Source organism: Pogona vitticeps, chromosome 2 (genome assembly GCF_051106095.1).
Source record: "Pogona vitticeps strain Pit_001003342236 chromosome 2, PviZW2.1, whole genome shotgun sequence".
NCBI lineage: Eukaryota > Metazoa > Chordata > Lepidosauria > Squamata > Agamidae > Pogona > Pogona vitticeps.
In genome coordinates this window covers 72437161-72460995 of record NC_135784.1, presented here as the reverse complement: position 1 = coordinate 72460995, position 23835 = coordinate 72437161, and the positions used below count along the sequence as shown (strand labels likewise).

At 42.0% G+C, this 23835-nt stretch overlaps 3 protein-coding genes across 11 annotated transcripts in view; 2 read left to right on the top strand and 1 right to left on the bottom strand.

Annotated features, from left to right (window-relative positions):
* Positions 1–356, top strand: part of TSEN2 (tRNA splicing endonuclease subunit 2) — a 19926-nt gene extending 19570 nt beyond the window's left edge. For all 5 annotated transcript variants that reach the window (XM_078385403.1, XM_020802573.3, XM_078385402.1 and 2 more), the window contains one exon: positions 131–356. In XM_078385403.1, the coding sequence (XP_078241529.1) occupies positions 131–190 (60 nt within the window). In that variant the 3' untranslated portion in view covers positions 191–356. The remainder of the gene's footprint in view (positions 1–130) is intronic.
* On the bottom strand, positions 224–13421 carry MKRN2OS (MKRN2 opposite strand). Of its 4 annotated transcripts, XM_078385406.1 has the most exons (7): positions 13315–13421; positions 9389–9565; positions 8841–9111; positions 7728–7777; positions 5644–5806; positions 2477–2533; positions 580–1849 (listed from the first exon to the last, which is right to left on the bottom strand). In XM_078385406.1, the coding sequence occupies exons 3-7, from the start codon at positions 9056–9058 to the stop codon at positions 1606–1608; spliced, it is 732 nt and encodes a 243-aa protein (XP_078241532.1). In that variant the 5' UTR covers positions 9059–9111; positions 9389–9565; positions 13315–13421; the 3' UTR covers positions 580–1605. The 4 variants fall into 4 exon arrangements, with proteins under 4 accessions (XP_020658236.2, XP_078241533.1, XP_078241534.1 ...); XM_020802577.3 differs by lacking the exon at positions 2477–2533 and having other exon boundaries at positions 224–1849; XM_078385407.1 differs by lacking the exons at positions 2477–2533; positions 13315–13421 and having other exon boundaries at positions 224–1849; positions 8841–9214; positions 9389–10199.
* Positions 13411–23835, top strand: part of MKRN2 (makorin ring finger protein 2) — a 27866-nt gene continuing 17441 nt past the window's right edge. The window contains exons 1-4 of one of the 2 annotated variants that reach the window (XM_072989713.2): positions 13411–13618; positions 15425–15553; positions 17187–17374; positions 18249–18559. In XM_072989713.2, coding sequence (XP_072845814.2) covers positions 13590–13618; positions 15425–15553; positions 17187–17374; positions 18249–18559 — 657 coding nt within the window. In that variant the 5' untranslated portion in view covers positions 13411–13589. The remainder of the gene's footprint in view (positions 13619–15424; positions 15554–17186; positions 17375–18248; positions 18560–23835) is intronic. The other variant, XM_078385405.1, reaches the window with a different exon arrangement.

Here is a 23835-nt window from a genome sequence, read left to right as displayed (position 1 = left end):
TCACCAAGGTATGTCAAAAGATGAACTTTCACTAAAGCAAAGCTGCCTCATGAAAACTGGGAATAAGCGAAAATGTCCTTTTTCAGTTATAAGTTCTTGGACTTTAATACTTAGTGGCTTTCCCTTCCAGGAACTGATTCTAAGTCGTTGGGTCGCATCCTCTGAGCGCAGTGACCAAGAAGAGCTGTGAGAAAATGGATCAGATAATTGCAAGACACTGAAATACCTGCAATAAGCTAATTTTTATTGCATTGTTCATTTTGTTTCAAACGTAGCAGTGTTTGGTGCCTGTTATCAAGTCTGTTAAATAAAACGAAACAAGTGCTCTTTTGTAATTAAAACTGGATGGATTCTGACATTGGTATTGAGCAGTGCTGTGTTTTTTGTGCAGAAAAGGAGAACATCAAATTTCTGTTCTAAACCTAGCACAAACTGGTATTTCTGTTAACTTTTAGCAGAACATTGGTAGTGTCCTACAGAAGGCCTTAGCTCCATAATACAACAGTGGTTGCTTCTACACTAGCACTCATTTCTCACAAAGTACAGATGAGAAGACTGGGCCTGCTCTGGATGCATCACGGGTTTGAAATTTGCAGATTGCTAATGTTTGGACTTAACCTGGTTTATAGATTGAGCAATTCTGTTCCTGTATATGTAGATGTAAATTCCAGTGGCTGAAATCCATTTGGAAAGCAAGTGGAATAACATTCATTCACTTCTAGCTGGCAATTAATGAGTTGTTGCAGGTATTCTCAGGGGTCTGCATGTTCTCTGGCTTGGTGCTTGCTCAAGAATCTCAGCAGCAATTCATTAATTGTTGGCCAGAAGGCACAAGCTCTCCTGCTTGCCTTTTGCAAGTGTTAACTAAGCAATAGAATTTTGCTCACTGAATCCATGGGTCTTATACATGGGTAAATGTGCATAAGATTTTAGCCTTGGTTAAAACATTTATATTTAACACAAAAATATATCCAGAATATAGCATTTAAAATTTTTGAACTGCCAGCCTCTATAATGATTGTAGTTTATTAAATATTGTACTGGAATGTAAAGAATTTCATCCCAAGGCAGTCAGTGACCACACATAATGGCTGGGATCCAACATCTGCTGTTGTTGGCAGGAGGAGTAGACTTTATGGACAGTCCTGCCAAGGAAAGCAGAAAAAGGGACTTTCCCATTCCTCCTGCTGCTCTTTGTGCTTGTAATGGATTGGTGGAGGGGGGAAGGGTATCCTGAAGGGAGATATATGAGAATTGGTGAAAATTGTTTTCCTCTACCACCCATTCTACTGCCAGGAGGTATCTTCTGCTGTACCCCAATCCTGTCTTGTGAATGGAAGGTCTGTGCCTAGCTAGGAACCAAGCCAACAGCTTTATGTAATAGTAGATGCCATGGTTTAGAAGGCTAGAAGCAAACTCAAGGTTCTGCAGTCTCACAGATGACTGAGAATAATCCTCATCAGTCTCCACTTCCTTACAAACAAACATATATTAAACCATGTACGAGTCCCAGCATCTCTTTGTCCATGAGAGAGGATAGGAACAAAAAGCACAAATGCTTGAACCTGTTGATCTTACTTTCATTCATTATCTGTGAGTGCTTAATTATGAAGTCAAACGGCCCACAGTGGAAGTGCCTCCTTCTTGACTAGGGTGATCAACAGTATAGAAGCCATTCTTGCATATTTCTTTATAGATAGTGATATATTTGGAAGCTTTTCTTGTACGTGGAATCACAAATTTCTCTGTAAATTCACTTTTATTCATTGGCTGCTGCTTTTGGGCACTCAGCACACAGTTAATAAACATTAGTGCATACGTGTAACAATTGTGGAGATGTTCATCGTACCTGTTGAACAGATAAGAAGAAAGATGCTTAAGAAATCAGTGCTATGTGTAATTATTAAACGTTTTACAGTATTAATGTTTAGTACAGGCCTGTCTTTAGGTAGCATTGTATGGATGGGAGTAGGATTCATAAGTCAAGAAAGCATAATGCAAAAGGGAAAAAAGTGGAAAGGGAGAAGGAAAAAGAAAACTGAGGCATTCATCTTTGAGTGAAATTCTTTCTATGATCAGTTGGAATGGAAACAACTCAGAGAGAAAGAGCCCAAAACTGCTGATATCTCAGCTGAGCTGATGCAGTGACCTATCTCTCTTCTTTCCCTCTCTCTCCCTGCAGGAAGACAGCTGTGGGAGAAGGCAGGCCTGATCAACCAAGATTCACAGCAGGGCTGCTGGTAGCCCACCTTTCTTTCCCTGTTGGATGAGGGAAGCTGGCATACAGAATGCAAAAATATGTATATAACAAAGTATGACAGCACTTCTGGGCCATGCAAACACACCAGCAGAACATAATCTATGCAAAGTGCTTTTCTTTTTTCAAAGACATTGTAAAATGGCTAGATTGATAGTTTTCCTGTTTATGTACACCATCAGCTGCTAAAGTTGCATCTGAAAAATAGCTGAAATGTACCTGTTAAACGTCCCGGACAACCCAGATAGTGCGGTTGCTGACCTTGAACCAAACATCCTGGAGAGTGAAGTCAAGCAGGCCTTAGAAAGCATAGCTAACAACAAGGTGATGACATTCCAGTTGAACTATTTAAAATCTTAAAAGATGACACAGTTAAGGTGCCACACTCCATATGCCGGGAAGTTTGGAAAACTTAGCAGTGGCCAGAGGATTGGAAAAGATCAGTCTACATCCCAATCCCAAAGAAGGGCAGTTACAAAGAATGCTCCAACTACCATACAATTGCACTCATTTCACACGCTGGCAAGGTTATGCTCAAAATCCTCCAAGGTAGGCTTCAGCAGTATGTGGACCGAGAACTCCCAGAAATACAAGCTGGATTTCAAAGGGACAGAGGAACTCGAGACCAAATTGCTAACATGCGCTGGATTATGGAGAAAGCAAGAGAGTTCCAGAAAAACATCTACTTCTGCTTCATTGACTACGCAAAAGCCTTTGACAGTGTGGACCACAACAAACTATGACTAGTTCTTAAAGAAATGGGAGTGCTTGAAAACCTTATCTACCTCCTGAGAAATCTATACGTGGGACAGGAAGCTACAGTTAGAACTGAATATGGAACAACTGATTGGTTCAAAATTGGGGAAAGAGTATGACAAGGCTATATATTGTTGCCCTTATTTAACTTCTATGCAGAATACATCATGCAAAAGTCCGGATTGGACGAATCCCAAACCAGAATTAAGATTGCCGGAAGAAATATCAACAACCTCCGATATGCAGATGATACCACGCTGATGGCAGAAAGTGAGGAGGAATGAAAGAACTTCTTAATGAGGCTGAAAGAGGAGAGTGCCAAAAATGGTCTGAAGCTCAACATCAAAAAAACTAAGATCATGGTCACTGGTCCCATCACCTCCTGGCAAATAGAAGGGGAAGATACGGAGGCAGCGACAGATTTTACTTTCTTGGGCTCCATGATCACTGCAGGTGGGGAGAGCAGCCACGAAATTAAAAGACGGGGGGGGAAGTGATGATAAACCTAGACAGCATCTTAAAAAGCAGAGACATCATCTTGCTGACAAAGCTATGGTTTTTCCAGTAGTGATCTATGGAAGTGAGAGCTGGACTATAAAAGAAGGCTGACCGCTAAAGAATTGATGTTTTTGAATTGTGGTGCTGGAGAATTGTGGTCTCCCTCTGGGGCACTTTCCCTGCACTAATTCTCCATACAGGAGATCTTCCGGAATCCGACTGTCAGCCATTCTAACGACATGCCCAAGCCAACGTAGACATCACTGTTTCAGTAATGTATACATGCTAAAAAATCCCAGCTCGTTCTAAGACTACTCTGTTTGGAACTTTGTCCTGCCAGGTGGTACCAAAAATACATCAGAGATAATGCATATGAAGCGTGTTCAGCTTCCTCTCCTGCCGTGCACAAAGGGTCCAGGACACACTGCAGTACAGGAGTGTGTGCAGGACACAGGCTCTATATACCTGGTATATGCCATCAGCTTCTTATTAAGCCATACTCTCTTTGTGAGTCTAGACAACATGGTAGCTGCTTTGCCAATGCATTTATCCAGCTCGACATCCAGGGAGAGAGTGTCAGAGATCATTGAGCCGAGGTACATGAAATCATGAAAAGCCTCCAGTTCTTGTGTAGAGATGGTAATAGAGAGAGGTGACTAACATAGCCAGTCATGAGGAATGATGGGAAATCTGGTCAAACAGCATTGGAGGACCACAGGCATCCCACATTTCTTCTAGAATTGGAAGATGAGATCCAGAGTACCTCAAATAAAGCTTCCATAGGGCTGCACTGCAGCAGAGAAGGAAAGCAGGGCAACCAATAGCCCTGCTGCAAAATCATTTTCATGAGGGTTTTTTTTTTTTCTCTTCCCCAAACTGCACAAGATACAAAGCAAACCATCACCTGAACCATGGGAGGCTCGAAGATACAGTTACACTACCAGATGACTGATGCTATTCCAATGTAGCTTAGTAGTTACTATGAAAAGCTATTAATTAGAAGTAACTGATCTTTTAGAACTAATTACTTCCACACAAAAAAAGTTTCACCAAAGTCAGTGTGTTTGGGAACAGATGTTGTTTAACCAACTGAACTACATAATCACGTGTGCTGTGCTATAATCTCCACCAGGGAAGTGCATTTTCAGTTTATCGTATGGCAGTATTTGTTCCACTTGGCTCCAAGCCTTATAGAACGGTCAGGTCAAAGCCTGCAGCTGTTATCTTTGGCCACACAGATGAGCCTCCACTGCAAATGGAAATGAAACTAGTGGAGTTGTCTTGGCAAAAGTGCTTGTTGAAAAGCTACAGGCTGTGAGCTCTCCTTAGAGGGGCCAGCCCTCCAATTAGGCAATGGAGAAGTGGGGGAGGGTCTCCTTAAAAAGGTAAAGGTTCCCCTTGACATTTTTAGTCCAGTCGTGTCCAACTCTAGGGGGCGGCGTTCATCCCGTTTTTCAAGCCGTAGAGCCAGCGCTTGTCCAAAGACAGTTTCCGTTGTCACGTGACCAGTGTGACTAGGGAGCGCCGTTTTACCTTCCCATCGAGGTGGTACCTATTTATCTACTCGCATTTGCATGCTTTTGAACTGCTAGGTTGGCCAGGAGCTGGGACAAAGCAACGGGCACTCACTCCATCATGTGGATTCGATCTTACGACTGCTGGTCTTCTGACCCTGCAGCACAGAGGCTTCTGCGGTTTAGCCCACAGCACCACCACATCCCACTAGGGTCTCCTTAGGTGACAGCAAAGTGTTAGAGTGGAGACCTCCATCCCTTCTGGTCTGCCTTCACCCCCAAAGCGAGCCTGTTACTCTGGTGGAAGTCTCCTTTGCAGCGCTGAGGAACGATTTCATTACTGCAAAAACCTGGCTTTTGTGCTTGAAAAGAGAGAGAAGGTGTTGTCATCTTATTTGCTTACACAACACCAGGTGGATTTTGTGATGTACCATCTTCTCTCCACTGTTAATGGAGAGAAACAGTTTGCTATCTGCTCATGAAAGCCCCGGCTTTACTTCAACTCAACTGCTCCAAATCCAGCTCTCAGACACAACCTAAGCAGAATCCAGAGGTTCAGCACTCCTGTCTTGCCAACTACAGAGATACCTAAATCTGCCTGCTTATTAAACTGCTTACCTGTGAGGAAGCCAGATCTCTGCTGCTGAGAATTGTTCTAGGTATAAATCCCATTGCTCAAGAAGGCCATACATGTCAGGCTGGACGAGAGGAATGTTCACACATTGTTCCCACCCATGTTCAGCTTTGTGAACTCCTGCTTCGTTGTAATTATACACCAAACCTAAAAATAAAAGCAGTAACAACAGGCCCGCTCAGATGTGGGAAAGCCAGGATGTTTATTTAACTGTTGTGCTTTGATTCACGGCAAAATTCACTGCTGTCCAAACATTACTGTCACCTCTGTCTTTTAAAACACATTACCTGAAAATTTATCAGAAAACTCATCCACATTCATACAATGTACTGTAGTCTGACGGAATATTTCAGAACTCACAAGCCGCCAAATATCCAGCTGTCACAGGTCTCAAAGCACTGAGATACACACCATTCTACAACAGTGGAAGATTATTCCCACAACAAACATGGCAAGTCTAGATTTTAAACAGAATTTGCATATAGTGACACACACCGGTCCAAGAAAACAGAAACAGTCTTTTGGGTTTAGAAGTGCCACTTTTCCAAGCGTCTGCTAACATCCTGAACAATACAAAAAGCAAAGGTAGCTGTGCTGATGATAAAGATACATATGTAAATCAAAATCCGCATTTTAGGTCATTTTAAGAAGTACCATTCTCTGCAGGTTTGAGGGGTTTCATCTTGAAATCCAGCAAATGTTTGTGCCCTTTTGGTTGAACCAATAAGGTTGTTATACTAACATGGATCTTGGAATCCGCCCCATCCTCAATTGCTCTTCTGCCACTGAATGAAATATAACTGAAGTCTTTCGTCATCTCACCCCTAAATGCTGATACACTTACAATAGGCTAAATATCGCTTATTGCTTGCAGGCTTCCCCCCACATTCCATAACCCCCCCCCAAAGTCTAAGTTCTTAAGACATCATGGAACGAACGCAAGCATAAACGATAAGAGAGCATGTTTTGTCAGCAATGGGGCCTTGGAAGATGATCTGCTGTGGAGCCTGAAGGTTTATGAGGACAACACTGGCCAGGACCCTCTTAGGCAGATAAAGCTCAATTGGCATAATAATGTGGGACCTGCCACATTGCTGCTATGCAAGGAAAAATAAAAATCAGAAATAAAAGCCGCTTTGTATGCTCATTGTTTTTAGCTTTAAATATTGTATGTTAATGGTGTGATGCCTTGGCCCCTTTTTAGGGAGAAAGGCAAGATAGAAATATATGACATAAATAAATATCATAGTTTGACTCTACAGGATCCCAGCCAATGGCAACAGAAAAAGTAACCAGAAAGGAATGACAGCTCATCAAAATGGAAGGAAATGGCTCTGAAAACCTATAAAGCAGATACATTGTCCCAAATGCTGGATATTGACAGAAATTGGTGCTTAGAATAAGGAGTAATGACTACCTGAAACAATGCTTATTGCAGAAAGTACCTTGGGAGATAGAGAGATGTAAGCCTGGGAGACTGGCCTGGAAAGGGGGAACAAGAAGAGGGAAGAGGAAATTTCAGCAGGTGCAGCTTTTAATGCATGCTGATCTGCTGAAATATCCTCCTCCACAAGCATTAAAGATACAGGAGACCTGCCTTCTTTTTTAACTGGTCACTCTGAGAGGGGGGAGCTCCATTCCCCCGGAGATGCCAGTCTGTACTCCAAGGGGGTGTGTGTGTGAGAGAGAGAGAGATCAAGCAAGACTGAAAGGGGCCTGCTCCACCACAACTGCTCTCTGCAGCCGTCGCTGCCCCCCACTTCCAACACCAGGAATGACAGAGGAGAGGTCCAGCTTTAAACCTCAGAAAGACTCATCCTTTTGGAATGAAGTTCCCAGATTCCCCCTCCACAACTCTGGGGACCTTGGGATTAGCTGGAGACCTCAGACTGACAGAAAGAATTGAGTTTTTGGTAGATTTTTGATTCTGACCTTTGCCTTCCCCTCCCTTGATGTGTGCCAATCTGCTACGTATGCAGGATAATAATACTCTTAAGTCAAATGGGCACGAGATATTTATGACACAGAGAATTTCTGTTCACAAGATCAATTATAAACTCCTCCTTACCTTTGGTATTGGTTATCCCAACATGAAGGTCAGAACTTCCATCATAGCCACTGCAAGAAGACATTCATTATTGCTCATGTTGAAAAAGCAATCCGAGGTGGGGTTCGGGAGGGTGCCCTAATTGTGCTCCATCTAGAGCTACCCTGTTTTGCTTTGTTTTTGCCTGAAAGAGGCTGGGTATGGCCCAGCCACATTTAACTTTACTCACATCCATTTGATCAGAAGTACACATGTTAATTGGCCTATTAATCTATTTAAAATACTTTCCAGTCCAGTCAATGGCAGCCCCTGTTAACCAGGCAACAGATATAACATAGACATATTTTTGAGACCAGTCCTTAAAATAACTGCAGGTGATGAATGCCCTCTTAGAAGAAGCATTTTCCTAGAAGGAACGTATTGTTTACTGCATGCAAATCTGAATTATTGATTTATTTCTTACTATTTATTATCCGTTTTAGTGCTTCTTTTAATTAGGTTGCAACCATCTATTTGACACATTCTAGCATAATTCCTCGGCAATAACCATCTGCTCATCTTGGGATCTGTGGCTTTGCAAAGCTGAGTCTCCAAATGAAGCCTCACAGTCAGTCAGTTGGGCATCAAGAGGATCTTTCATACACATGAGTATAACCTGCAGGACAGGCAGGGACCGAGGGAAATGATAACATGCATTCTCCCCAACAGTGATGATGAAGGCTTAAGTCTTTGGTGGTGGGTGCATGTAACTGCTTTGCATGCAGAAGGACAAGGTTCAGTTCCTGGCATTGGGAGTCTTCCTGCCATATCTCAAAGGAACAAAACTGTGCAAGAAGGCAAACTGAGATCTTGGCAAAACAGTGCGACCAATCAGAATATTGGGTGGGCCAAAGATACAGCGCAGTGTGAGGCAGCTTTTGTACATCTTGTTTCTGATCAAAGTAAGTAATACCCCCAAAGCTGGAAAGGTTACTTTTCTAGACTACAACTCCCAGAATTCTCCATCCACCATAGTGACCAGCCACGTAGGCTGGCAAATTCTGATAGCTGTAATCTCCAAAACACAATCTTTCCAAAAATTAAGAGAACACTTCTGGAAGCATTAACAAAAAGCAAACCAAAGAAGAGCCATACCTTAGAAATGTTCCTGTAGTAGGTTTAAGCAAAAAAGAACATCTTTCTCTGTGCCCGTTCACAAATGGACTAGGGATGCTGACTGGTGCTTCTTCCAGTTTCCTGTAGACCAGACTCTGACCACAAAGAGGGCAGTGCTTGGGCACAGAAGAGCCAAATATGTCTTTGTTACAGTGGCTGATTTTGATTAAGCTTTTCTCTGAGTCCAAAGGCTGCATGATTTCAGCCACCTCCTTGTGTAAATGCAGCTGGTTTCCTACCTGTCAGAACCCTGGTGACAAAAGCCAAGGCTTAGTCAGTGAAATTGACACGGGAAGGGGAAGGGATCTGGATGCAGTGTGATTCAGAATGACAGCCTGCAGAACCAATCACTTCTGTAATGGAAAAAAAAGCCCGGTAAACAAGGAAGAAGGGGAGAAAGGAAAAGAGAGGTAACTACCTGAGCATTCTTTTAAAGAGCTAGTGGCAGGTTTTTTTTTAATACTACTCGCATCTGAGACTTGCACTGGAATTACTGTAATGAGAAGATCCATTTATTTTGGACTTACGTAGATGTGATCTGTCTCCATTGGTTCGCATTTTCCATTTTCTGCTGCCATCTGCAATCCAACAATTTTGTGTTAGCGGATGTGTTGTCTCCTTTGCATAAGACTGGAGAGAAAGACAACCATATTTGGAGCTGCCATCTTTTTTTCCTCACAAGAATCCTGTGACTTCAGTACTTGCTGCATGGGTAAAAATGCTGAATGTAAAAGGTGACGCTTTAGGAATTCTAGGCCTGAAAAGTATTAAACTCTGGAACATGAATTGTACATGTCCTGCAGCTTTGAAGGAAAAAAAGGAACTCCAACATTTCTACCAACAATTTGAAAAATACACAATTCTTTGTGGGCATAGAAATGGAAAACATCTGAAATTTCCATTTTTTTCCAGGAAAAAAAACCAATTTCCACCCTTTTGGGGGGAGTATGGAAATCTTCAGAAATTTTCCATCTCTAGAGAGAACTTAAATATATAAAGTCTCAGATGCCTTTCACTGAGGCCTTCATGTTACACAGTTTGAACACCATGTCACAGACATATAATTTATCATTGTAAAAGAACATATTCCACACTCTGTTTTTTTAAATTTCCTGAGGGGAAAAACAAAAAATTGCTTTGGACAAAAATGGGGGGGAACTGTTTTTCCCCAAATTTTCCCATTCTCCGCCCCCCCAGGCCTTCCCATCTCTATGTGGCCATTATATTTATTTTATATTATTATTGTAACATGTGGGTCATTTGAATAAATCCAAACCGTTTTTAAAAAGCAACCAAAACTGTAAAATCAAAACATTAAAGGTAAGATTGGACAATACCTAAAGTTTCTTTTCCGAAACATTACATTCTGTACCAAATATTCTCATAATATTAAGTAGCATGATGGCATAAAATTATAGCATCTCATGGAAAAATCTTGGTGTATGTGTACCAGATGGATACATGTATTCAATTCAGGATGACATTCCATGCATCAGATAGAGCCAGTCAGTGGACTCTGGATCTAGAATGGTGAGAGGACAGCAACTGTAACAAATCTGGAGGGCAGCATTAAACAATTTTTAGTCTTTGAGGTGCTACAAAAGCTTTTGCTGTTGAATTTATTTCTAAGTATACCTGTACTCCTGAGCACCTTTATCTCACAAAACTCAATGGCTCTTATTTCTGAATAAGCATACTTATCCTTGCACATTGCATGTAAGTTGAATTAGACAAAGCTAAGAGAAGAGAAAAAAACAAGCAAAAATAAGACCTGGAGCTGATTGTGGCTCTGATCATCAGCTTCTTATAGCAAAACTCAAGCCTAAACTGAAGAGAGTAGGAAAAACCACTAGGGCTAGTCAGATACAATCTAAGCCAAATCCCTTATGAATACACAGTGGAAGTGAAGAACAGATTTAAGAAACTAGATTTAGTGGACAGAGTGCCTGAAGAACTATGGATGTAATCTTGTAACATTGTACAGGAGGCAGCAACAAAAACCATCCCAAAGAAAAGGAAATGCAAGAAAGCAAAGTGGCTGTCCAACTAGGCCTTACAAATAGCAAAGAAGAGAAGGGAAACAAAACACAAGGGAGATAGGGAAAGTTACAGAAAATAGAATGCTGACTTCCAAAGAACAGCAAGGAGAAACAAGAGGGCCTTCTTGTCTCTCCTTGTGCAAAGTGCAAAGATATAGAGGAAAAGAATAGAAAGGGAAAAACCAGATATCTGTTCAAGAAAGTTGGAGATATTAAAGGAACATTTTGTGCAAAGATGGACATGATAAAGGACAAAAATAGGAGGGACCTCACAGAAGACATCAAGAAGAGGTGGCAAGAATACACAGAAGAATTATACCAGAAAGATGTGGATGTCCCAGACAACCCAGATAGTGTTGTTGCTGACCTTGAGCCAGACATCCTGGAGAGCGAAGTCAAGTGGGCCTTAGAAAGCATGGCTAACAACAAGGCCAGTGGAGATGATGACATTCCAGTCAAACTATTTAAAATCTTAAAAGATGACGCTGTTAAGGTGCTACACTCAATATGCCAGCAAATTTGGAAAAATCAGCAGTGGCCAGAGGACTGGAAAATAGACCAAATTACTAACATGCGCTGGATTATGGAGAAAGCCAAAGAGTTCCAGAAAAACATCTACTTCTGCATGATTGACTATGCAAAAGCCTTTGACTGTGTAGACCACAGCAAACTATGACAAGTTCTTAAAGAAATGGGAGTGCCTGACCACCTTATCTGTCTCCTGAGAAATCTATACATGGGACAGGAAGCAACAGTTAGAATTGGATATGGAGCAACTGATTGGTTCAAAATTGGGAAAGGAGTACAACAAGGCTGTATATTGTCTCCCTGCTTATTTAACTTCTATGCAGAATACATCATGTGAAAGGCCGGAATGGAGGAATCCCAAACCGGAATTAAGATTGCTGGAAGAAATATCAACAACCTCTGATATGCAGATGATACCACCCTGATGGCAGAAAGTGAGGAGGAATTAAAGAACCTCTTAATTAGGGTGAAAGAGGAGAGTGCAAAAAATGGTCTGAACCTCAACATAAAAAAAAACTAAGATCATGGCCACTGGTCCCATCACCTCCTAGCAAATAGAAGGGGAAGATATGGAGGCAGTGACAGATTTCACTTTCTTGGGCTCCATGATCACTGCAGATGGAGACAGCAGCCACGAAATTAAAAGACCCTGCTTCTTGGGAGGAAAGCAATGACAAACCTAGACAGCATCTTAAAAAGCTGAGACATCACCTTGCCAACAAAGGTCCATATAGTCAAAGCTATGATTTTTCCAGTAGTGATGTTTGGAAGTGAGAGCTGGACCATAAAAAAGGCTGACTGCTGAAGAATTGATGCTTTTGAATTGTGGTGCTGGAGGAGGCTCTTGAGAGTCCCCTGGACTTCAAGGAGATCAAACCTATCCATTCTGAAGGAAATCAACCCTGAGTGCTCAGTGGAAGGACAGATCCTGAAACCGAGTCTCCAATACTTTGGCCATCTCATAATAAGAGAAATCTCCCTGGAAAAGACCCTGATGTTGGGAAAGTGTGAAGGCAAGAGGAGAAGGGGACGACAGAGGACGGGATGGCTGGACAAGGTCACCGAAACTACCAACATGAATTTCACCAAACTTCAGGAGGCAGTGGAAGACAGGAGAGCCCGGCGTGCTCTGGTCCATGGAGTCACGAAGAGTTGGACGTTGGACGCGACTTAATGAGTAAAGAACAAGAAGAGAAGAGAGCAAAGACAAAAAGAAACAGGATTTGTCCGACTAGCATCAGCAGTGGTGCTACTAGATGATCTGACACCCTGGGTCTGACATCATGTATGCCCCATATTCTGATGGCCGTGTACAATATCTTCAAGTACACAACTACCATAACATTTTCCTCCCCCCCCCCAACCAGGGTCCCATGCCTTACAATTGCTTCTACATTTCTGATATATCTCCTGAGACCTAATCCTAGATCCACAACACTGACTCTCAGTAAACATATAAGAGCCCCAAATCATGCATACAATATCAAAATTTATCACTAGAGGGAAACATAAAGTTTTCCCCTGTATTTTCCTCGCAAGTTAGCAAAGTGGGCTGCCGCCCTTGAACAACAATGGTAATTTAATCAGTTCGGGCTGACCTAGGGTCTTAGAGGGAGAGTTTTTGTCAATGACCCAACATATGTTTGTCTCTGGAGAGTCATTTGTCCTGGAATGTCCTGCTCCCGTGTTCTGCCCTGGCCGCACCACCTCCTGCCGCTAAAACTCAGCTCAATCCCAGTAAACCAGTCTCCAAGTTCCCATAGGCTGTTGGAACCGGTTGACAGCGACTGTATTCGTTCCAAGGTGCCGGTAGGAGGCGCTCTGCCCCATTCTCGTATTTGTGTCTGGCCGCGGGTCTGTCTATGAATACCTCAGGCATTCTGTACCTGTACTCTCTGACTTCAAGGCTCTATTGACCCTTTCCTTCAATCGACGTCAGTCTTTCTCTCTGATCGAGTACATCGCCTCAAACCGTCCGACCGGAAACCAGTTCTCGCGAGAAGGGGCCGGATGCTTTTGCCGGGCTTCCAAGCAGCTCCTCCCTCCCGCCTTTCCCTTCCCGCGCCTTGAGCTCCGCAGCAAAGCTCAGCGGAACCAAAATGCGAGGAGCCGCGCGGGGAGAGGAAGCCGAAGCCGCCGCGGGAGTGGAGTCGGAGGAGACATGAGCACCACTAAGGACGTCACCTGCAGGTCAGAGATGAGCAGCCATCGCCTGGGATGAATAATATATCTCCCCCCGCGCGCGCCGGTCCCTCCCTCCCTCTCTCCGTATCCCGCCCCCCCAGAAAATGGTCGGGCGTGGAGGCGCCGCAATAGGACCTTGCCCGCCTTCCCCCCCCCCGGTTAAGCATCCCCTTGGCCACATTCCCGACCGACCCCCACGTGAAAGGAAGCCCCAGTGTAGGGTAGGCCGGTGTGGGCTCTCTCTCTCTCTATTTCCCTGGCAACAGCTCTCCCGCGCCTCCCCCACCAACACAAACACACACACACACACACAAAACACACGGTTGTCTACAAGTTGCCCAGTTGGTCCTTCCGTCCACACTTGCGGGCTTCTCCGTTGTGCATTGGGTTTCTCTTCTTGTTAATACTACTGTTGCTAGTCGTCGTCGTAGTAAACATAGAAAGTAGTACTAGCAATAGTAGTAGTAACCTCCAACCTAGTAGTAGTAGTAGCAGCAGCAGCATACAGAGCACGTTGCCATAGTCTTTCGAGACTGAAGGATGCCTAAACCAGTAGTAGTAAACTTTGCAAGTAGGAAGCCCTTTCCAGAGCCTGTTGAGTTTGGCCATCGAGGGCAAATGACCATGTGGCCTTCTCCATAATGTTGAGGGCAGCTTGCAGTAGTGAGTCACAGGCTCCCCTATCCACCTTGAGAGGCAAATACTTGTTTTATAATTCAGTCCAGATTCATATGAGATTTTCCTTTCTGCCTGAGTATCAGAGCTGGGCAATAACTTACTTAATTGTATAGATGCAATAGTGGGTGGTATCTTTAATTGGACCATTAAACAGATAGCAAGGTTCTGTGTAGGAAATCCACTTCTTCAGGCTAACCATACCTCCTTTAGAAGGTGCACTAGGTGCAAGAAATGAATTAAGTCAAATAATGAGAATTACCTAATGTTTTACAAGTTGAAGTTCTTGTTATAATTTAGTCTCTTCCGAGTCTTGAGTCTTATTTCTTAAATAAGACAGTCATGTCACTTTGTGCAGTTGGCCTGGGTCCCACAGATAGCTACCGTACTTCCATTAATCTTCATTTGCTTAATTGGAAAGCAACTAAAACTTGACACCACAGCAAAGTGGGATAGAAATTCACATTATTATCCAAGTATTACTAGACATCACATCAATAGCTCTGCCAATTTTTAATTTCCCCTCTAGCATTAAAAATATCTCTTAGAATTCATGAAAGTAAGCTTTCAGCTTATAACATACAGAAAATGTGTTGGACACCTGTGTGTTCTGAACCCAAAAAGATTTTTTGTAACATCTCCTCCACCCAGAAGTACTGTATTTTTCTGTTTATAAGATGAAAAAACCCCTTTTCTAACTCCCAAATTTGAAAATTTGCACGCTCACACCCCTTTGATCCTGAAGCCCTTTCATGGTTCCTTCAGGATCAAAGGGGTGCGAGCGTGCTGCCCTTTCATGGCTGTGGTACCCTGTGGCTTCGCAAAAGGCGAACGGAATGCGGCTGCCTTCCGTCTATAAAATGATACTCAATTTTTTGTCTAATTATTTAAGTAAATACTGTAGTGTCATTTTATACACAGAAAAATACGGTATCAGTGATCCTAATTGGAGGCGTAGTTATTCTGAGTGCCTCATTTTTAATTTTCGGTTTTAATTTCTGTTTTTGCTAGTTTTGTATTATAGTGTGTTTAAACTATGAAGAGGAAAGATCTATTTGCTCTACTAGAATAAGATTGAGAGGCAAAGAGTATGTCAGATCTGGTGCCATTTGTGACCGTAAACCTAATTCACTGCAGGTATTTTATGCAAGGAGTCTGTCGTGAAGGGAATAGGTGCTTATTTTCACATGATTTATCTACAAGCAAACCATCTACTATTTGCAAATTCTACCAGAAAGGACAGTGTGCCTATGGAACTCGCTGCAGGTATGAACTGCTTATTCTGAGGATAAAACATGTGGACTTTTTCCCATAGTGACATTCAAGAAGCCATTTATGTAAATTTTCTGTCTAGACTGGCCTTAAACCGCTACCCTCTTTGCCCGAAAATAAGCCCTAGTATGATTTTTCAGGATGCTCATAATATAAGCCCTACCCCAAAAATAAGCCCTAGTTAAGTGAAACCCCACTCTCCACCATTGTGCAGCGTTATGCAGCAACCAGAAGATGACATGACTGTAAAATAAAACATCCCCTGAAGCCTTAATGGGTTTTTTGGAACAAAAATTTATATAAGACCTGTCTTATTTTCAGGGAAACATGGTAGATTTTCTTTCTTTTCTTTCTTATTTGGAATCACAAACAGGCTTGATTTTCAAGTTCCTAGATTGTTGCTACCATGATATAATCTACTAAAAAGCTCTCAGCGGTGAAGCTAGTAAATAGTTGTATAGACGTTTGCCAGATGAACAGGCTGCACTGTTCATCTGGCAAATTTCAATATAGCTATTTACAGTGCAGTCCTGTACATGCCTTAGTGCTCAATCTCCCTGAGTTTAATGGTGCTTATTCCTAGAAAAATACAGAATTGCAGCCTCAAGGTATTCAAGTGTAGTACATCATACAGAGCCTTACTGGCTTCTGTAAAGCTACAGTCCCGTATGTGAGTATCCATTAATGAGATCTGCTGCTCAGTAGGCTTGTGTAGAACTGCACTTTGCTCAAATACTATTTATAAACTGATTGTCCAGCTGCAGTAAAGTCATTGGGAAATCTAGGTTTTTCTAGTAGTAGTAGTAATAGTAGAGTCTTAAAAACAGACTCAGACATTGATTGGGTTGTTAGGCTGCACTCTTGTCCATACAACTCATGGGCTACTCCATGCATGGGCTTCCTGCTAAATTGACTTCAGGCTAAATGACTTTTAAAGGACCACACTATTAAATGTTCTTATATATATGTACATTTCTTTTGAAATCTGTTGCTGTTGTTTCTAAGTAAATATTGTGTATATAGAAATGTGGCATATAAGTAAAACTAATAAATAATAAAATAGATATAAATGAACTGGATGTTATTCTTCTATAACATGTGTGATTGTGTGTTTTTGCCATCAAGTTGGAACAACTTATAATGACTAATAGGGTTTTCAAGGTAAGTGAAATATTTAAAGAGTGGTTTTATGAGTTCCACTCCCCCAATGAGTTTCCATGGCCAAGTGGAGATTTTTACCCTGTTCTCCAGAGTCTTAGTCCATCACTCTATCCACTACACTACACTGGGAATCTTCTGTAACATAGGGATCTTGATAGTCCTGTTACAGAGGGAGCCAAAACAACAAGAATACTGAAAGCTTGTGAACTCTTAAATCTTTTTTATGTATCATTGTACTTGTAATTTAAGAATAGTTCATGTATTGAGTGAACCTCATCCTTGACAGCACAGTTAACATTTCTATAGCTTGGAAAAAAAAAACTATCCAGTGAAACAAGTCCTTATTGCAAATGTTGCTATCTCTGAAAGCATTCAAAGTAACAAGGAGCAATGTGCACCTTTCTTTTGTGTATGAATGCAGCCCCTGTAGCAGGGTTTTTGTTGTTGTTCTTTTTGTTTCATTAAGGTATGACCATATCAGACCTCCCACGTCTTCTGCATCAGGTGTCATGGGGAGTACAAGAACCCTTCATGCTTCGGCTCCACCATTCTACAGCCTTAACTGTCTGCCAGAGCAAAATATACCAATAACCAAAAGTAAAGTACAAGAACCTGGAAAACGGGAAAAGAAGACACTAGTGCTCAGGGACAGAGGTGAGAAGTGGGTGGTGGTTCATTTTTCTAATGGCTTTTTGAATGTCAGCATCTTCACTCATGTATGCGTCGTTATTCTGCCAGCTAATTACAAATGTACATGTAGCCAAATGGATCCTGTTTTTCACATGAACATTGTTTAACTCTTGTGAATACTGAATGACAAATATAAGAATAAATTGAGACCATTTCCTTTTTCTGTTAGTCAGTAATCACACTTGCCTGTGGTAGTGATATCATCTGCAGAAATCCATAACCAAGTGGATCTGCCTAAGAAACAGAAGCCAGCATTATAGGCACAACCTTGCTTCTTAATGAATGGGGTTGAAAAGCAAGTTCAGTGACAGTCCAGTGATCCTTCTTTGCCATATAAATGAATGGTCACTGCACTTGTGGAAACTGTTCTTGGTGAGTACAAAATTAATCCTACCTCCAGGTCCTTGAAACTTACACAAACATCATACAACATCATACCAACATAAACTGGATCCAGGTTCAGTTTTGGATATGGCAGCTATTTTCTCATTACCTTCATAATAGAAATTCCTACCGTGTTTTCCCGAAAATAAGACAGGGTCTTATATTAATTTTTGCTTCAAAAACGCATTAGGGCTTATTTTCAGGGGATTTTTTTTTCATGTATAGTATCTACACTTATTCAGATAAAGCCATTTCATCTTCTAGTTGCTGCACAATGGTGGAGGGCAGGGTTTCACTTAACTGGGGCTTATTTTGGAGGTAGGGCTTATATTATGAGCATCCTGAAAAAACGTACTAGGGCTTATTTTCAGGGAAATGATAGTGTAACCCATAAAGGTTCTGATAGCCCTGTGTATTTGAATGTGATCAACTATTTTCCTCCTCCTTTTCTAAGATTTATGCGGATCAAATGAAGACAGGACAAGATCTAGCACTGTGAATGATTCTGCAGGTTGCAGTGTTCAAATGGAAACCCCAGAAACAAAACCACATTCATATTTGGAGGCTATTTGCACTGGGCTTAAAGAAAATGATGCTGAACCAGGAAGTTCATACACTGATGGTGAACAACTTTGTCCCTATGCGGCAGCTGGCATGTGTCAATTTGGTGATAGGTGTCTCTACCTCCATGGACAAGTGTGTGAAATCTGTGGGTTGCAAGTACTTCATCCCTTTGACCCAGAGCAGAGAAAGATGCATGAGAAGGTAAATATGATGAGAAATGCAAATAGTTTGTTTGATTCCATGTTGTTTTATAATGCATTTTTCCATGTTTTATAATGCGTTAGAGACCTGCTATATATTCTCCTTCAGAGACTTGAGACTTAATGGCAAATGATGGTTTCCTTCCATGATAATAAGCCATCAAAGCCTGGGCTTCTGTGATTCCTTTTTCTGCCCTCTTTCAGATCTGCAAGGAGGAGATCAGAAGGTTCTGTGTCTGATTTTAAGCAAACCACAGTTCCACTTGGTTTGAAATCTGAGAACTATACTTAGAGTATATGGAGTACAATATATTTTCAGATCTTGACTTGTTCGTGCTAATTGTGAAAGCAAAAAAGTGTTCTGCTTGTAGAAAGACAAAGTTCAAACAAAGTTTCCCAAGTTCAGATGCCATAAAGAATTGTATACCAGGAGCCTTCAATCAGTTTCACAAAGAAGGGGAAAAAAGAGAGGCAGGAATTGTTCATTCTTGCAGTGGGAAACAGTGTTTTGCATTGAGTCTGATTTTACATTTTTTTGCTAGAATAGTTTTTTAAAATTAAATTTTATTTCACTATGTAAACCTCACTGGATTTTACCTTTGAATAATCAAGTTTGAGTAATGGAACAATTTGAGTGTGATATTAAAACAATATAATTTTGCAAAATATATCTGTAGTGAAAATACATTTCACATAAAATAAACTTACACAGTTTGTGAAAGCTACTGTTATAGAATCATAGAAAAGTGAAGTTGGAAGTGGCCTACAAGGCCATCAAGTCCAACCCCCTACTCAGTGCAGGTATACAGTCAAAGTATATCGGCCAGGTGATTATCCAAGTTTTTCTTGAATGTCTCCAGTGTTGGAGCACTCACCAACTCCCAAGGTAACTGGTTCCACTGATGTACTGCTCCAACAGTTAGGAAGTTTTTCCTGATATTCATCTGAAATCTGACTTCCTTTAACTTGAGTCCATTGTTGCATGTCCTGTACTCTGGGATGATCGAGAACAGATCTTGACCCTCCTCTGTATGACAGCCTTTCACTATCCTATCACTCCTCAGTCTTCTTTTCTCAAGCCTAACCATGCCCAGTTCTTTCAGCCTTTCCTCATAAGGCTTGGTTTCCAGCCCCCTGATATGAAACAAAGCTTCCACAAAGGCATTGAAATCTGCATTAGAATTGTCACAATGTGAAACCAAGGGAAATGTTTAGTGGTCCAGTTTCTGATTGAACTTACTGCCAGATTCTTGTGTTTAACTGATTAGAAATTAGAAATGGGGCCTGCAACAAATGTTGCCGTGTTAACCCTTTCGTGGGCATGTGCATAAGAATTTGTGGAGTAGGTTGAAAAATAAAAGTCAGACTCAAAAACAGAAGGCCCTACATGGGACTGTTTTCAAATGCCTGATTATTATTTAGTTTGTAAATACAACCAGCGCATCAAATACATCAGGGCAATGCATGAAACTTCTACATTCAATCTATTGCTTGGTTTGCCTTGGAATCATGGTCATAGAATAATGGAGTTGGGAAGGGCCTTTAAGGCCATCGAGCCTTATATACTGCTCTAACAATAAGCTTTTCCTGATATTCAACCGAAATCTGATTTACTGTACCTTGAACCCATTATTATGTGTCCTGCAGTCTGGGATGATAGAGAACAGATCCTGCCTCTGCTCTATATGACAGTCTTTCAAATATTTGAGAAGTACTATCATATCTCCCCTCAGTCTTCTTTCCTCATGGGGCTTGGTTTCCAGACCCTTGATCATCCTTTTTGCCCTCCTTTGAACTTGTTCCAATTTGTCCGGCTCCTCCTTAAAGAGCAGTTTCCAGAACTGGACACAGTAAAGATGAGGACTTATCAGTTCCAAACAGAGAGGAACTAGTACTTCACTGGATTTGGAAACTATGCATCTGTTAACACAGCCTAAAATAGTATCTACCTTTTTTTGCAGCCACATCACACTGTTGCCTCATACTGAGCTTGTGATCTATAGCAATTCCAGAATCCTTCTCATATATAGTATTACTGGGCCTAGTATCCCCCATCTTGTAACTGTGCACTTGGTTTTTAAACCCTGGTGTAGAACTTTGCACTTATTCCCGTTAAATTTCATTCTGTTGTTTTCAGCCCAGGTTTCGGGAAAATCAAGATCTTTTTGAATTTTGAATTTCTGTCTTCCAGGATATTAGCTATACCATCCAATTTTGTCTTACCTGCAAATTTGATAAGCATTCCCTGAACCCCTTCATCTAAGTCAGTGGTTCTTAACGTGGGCAATAATGCCCCCCGGGGGGCGATTTCATTTTTCAGGGGGGCGGTAGAATGAAAAGGGGCGGTGTGGGGGCGAAAGAACAGAAGGGGGGCAGTAGGGGGGCGCTGGAGCGAGCCAAACCTATGAAGGCGACTGCAGCCGCAGTGCTGGCAATAGATCCGGTGCTGCTGCCGCCGCCAGATGATCCAGCTCTTTCTACCTGCCATGTCTCGCCTTTCTCCTTTAGGGGAGCACTGAGTGTGGATCGGGTGGAAGGAAAGGGTCTCTTGGGTCCTCATCCTCGCCCCGTGAAGCGCTGCCTCGCTCCCGGGTGGGGAGGGAGACTAGGTAGGTAGGTAGGTGGGTGGGTGGGTGGGTAGGTAGGTAGGTAAGATATCATCACCTCGGGGAGGGGGACGATGATAACTTCCTCAATGGCTCAAGGGGGCGTTTCTTTCAAAAAGGTTAAGAACCACTGATCTAAGTCATTAATAAAAATATTGAAGAGCACCAGCCTCAGGATTGAGCCTTGTGGTACTCTATTTGTTACCTCTTCCTAGTTTGATGAGGAGCTGTTATGAAGCACTCCCTGAATATCATTCTGTAACCAACTGGGTTGGTTCTATCCAGTTGTTCTATCCAGCCCACACGTAGTTAGCTTCCTAATCAAAATATCACGGGGCACTTTATCAAAAGCTTTGCTGAAGTCAAGGTACATTACAAATATAGCATTGTTACCTGATCAGAAATTAGGTAAGATTAGTCTGGAAGGATTTGTTCTTGGATTTGTTCTAATACTATCCCTGCAATTCTTTGCTACTTGTTTGTAACCTTCCACTTCCTATATGTATCCTTTTTTAGTTTTCAGATCCTCTCTGATCTTTTTGTGAAGCCAAATTGGTCCCTTTTTGCTGTCTTCCACCTTTTTTTCTTGTTGGAATTGCTTGTAGTTGTGCCTTTAGAATTTCCTTTTTAAGAAACTCCTACCTATCTTGGACTCCTTTTCCTATTAGCATCTCCTGCCAGCATGTCTTATTTTTCATTGTTCTGAGTTTACTAAAATTGGCTCTCCTGCAATCCCTAGAGTACATGTGCAGCTACATTCTTCTTTGGTTTCCTTTGGAAGCGAGTACTCGAGTAGAACCTAGTCACTTTCCCCTGAGTTTCCCTTACTTCCACTCTTTTCACCAAGTTATCTCTATTGGTTAAAATCAAGTCCAAGGTATATAATCCTCTAGTGTCTTCCTCAGTTTTTTGTGGGAGAAAAGTATCAGCCACCAGAACTAGGAATTTCTTTAAAGGACCATATTTGGGAGAATTTGCCTTCCATCCAAGGTTTTCTATAAGCTAGGTGCGCAGGCCTCTGCTTCCCTCCACACAGCTGTCTTCTCCCTCCGTGCTGTGGTCACATTAGGTTCCAATAGCAATGGAACCCTGCACGAGGGGGCGGAGTCATGCATGCGCACAGGAGCAAAGTCACATGAGAGAGAGGCGGAGCTGAAAGAAAGTTAAGAGGGTATGTTGCTTCCAACAGATATCAGGATAATTGAAATCTCCCAACACTACTATATTCTGTCTCTTTGAAATGCTTATAGTTTGTTTTTCAAAGGTTTCCTCTGCATTTTTTCTTATTGGTTTTTATGAGTGATAGCAATCCTTCCATCACATCCCTAATGGACCCTCCAGGCAGACAATGTACCCGGTGGGTCCATAATCTTCCCAGGATACAGTATTTCAGTTTTAATCCCACACAGTACAGAGTCTCCTACTGCAACTACTCTTCTCCTTTTTGTAGGATGTGGATTCGGTGACTCTTCTTGGCTGAGCTTCAGCCTCTTATGTCCTCTTGAGGGGTTCCCTGTATGTCTTCTTCTGCATGTTGTCTGCCAGACTCCTCTTCAAGAATCTGAAAGGAGTTTTGCCGTTCCGCTTCTCCTTTTGGTCTTAACTGTGACTCTTCCATGGTGCTTCCTCCACAATGTTTATTCTGTCCTCAGTATTCTCCTGTGCTTTATCTTTCTGTTCTTCCACCTCTGGTGCCTTCCTTGGCTGCTGCTGTTTGAGAGTTCTGTCTATGTACTCTTCATTTTCCCTTATTGCCTTAAGCATCACTGCTCCAGTTCTTTCACTTTTTTCCAATAATGCTACCAGTTTGTACTTGCATATACAGTGGTGCCTCGCTTAACGGGTGCTCCGTTTAGCGATGAAACCGCATAGCGACGAACTTTTTGCGATGGCAAAAACAATCACATTGCGATGTTTCCTATGTGGTTTTTTCGCTTTGCGATGATCGGTTCCCTGTTTCGCTTACCGATCATCGCAAAGCGATGATGTTTTTAACAGCTAATCGGCGGTTCCAAAATGGCTGCCGGGTAAAAAAAAATGGCCGCCTGCTGTGTTTTTGCACGGATTTCTCACTTTAGAGGCAGCAAAAATGGCCACCATATGGAGAATTTTCGTTTTAAGGTCAGTTTTTTGCCCATAGGAACGCATTAAACAGGTTTTAATGCATTTCTATGGGCTTTTTAAAATCGTATAGCGACGAAATTGCTTAGCAGTGATTTTTTCTGCACAGATTAACATCACTATGCGAGGCACCACTGTATACAGTACAGTGTTGTAAGAAGGTTCGTTCTTTCCCCGTGGCTGTTCCCCTTCTTGAACTGTAAAAGATGAGTCACTATTTTGTATAAAAGAACTTTTATTAACAGAACCTATTGCTTCAACTTTGTTCAACTCGTTAGAACAGCAAACAGATAACTGAGGTGGGGAATTGTCCCACATCCATAACAATGACTTTTCTTGGTCAATGTCCTTTAATAACAAATTCTGCTCAATTTCTCTTTGTCGGTGAGTTCTCTCGGTTGTTGCTTGCGCCCGGTACATATGGTCCCACAGCAAGGGTGGCAAGCCCACTGCCCTTCTGCCTGTTTCTCCCTCATGTAGCTTGGGTCTGCTGGATAGACTTGTTGCTCTGGACCTTGATCCCTTGGAAAGACTAAAACTGTCCATTCCA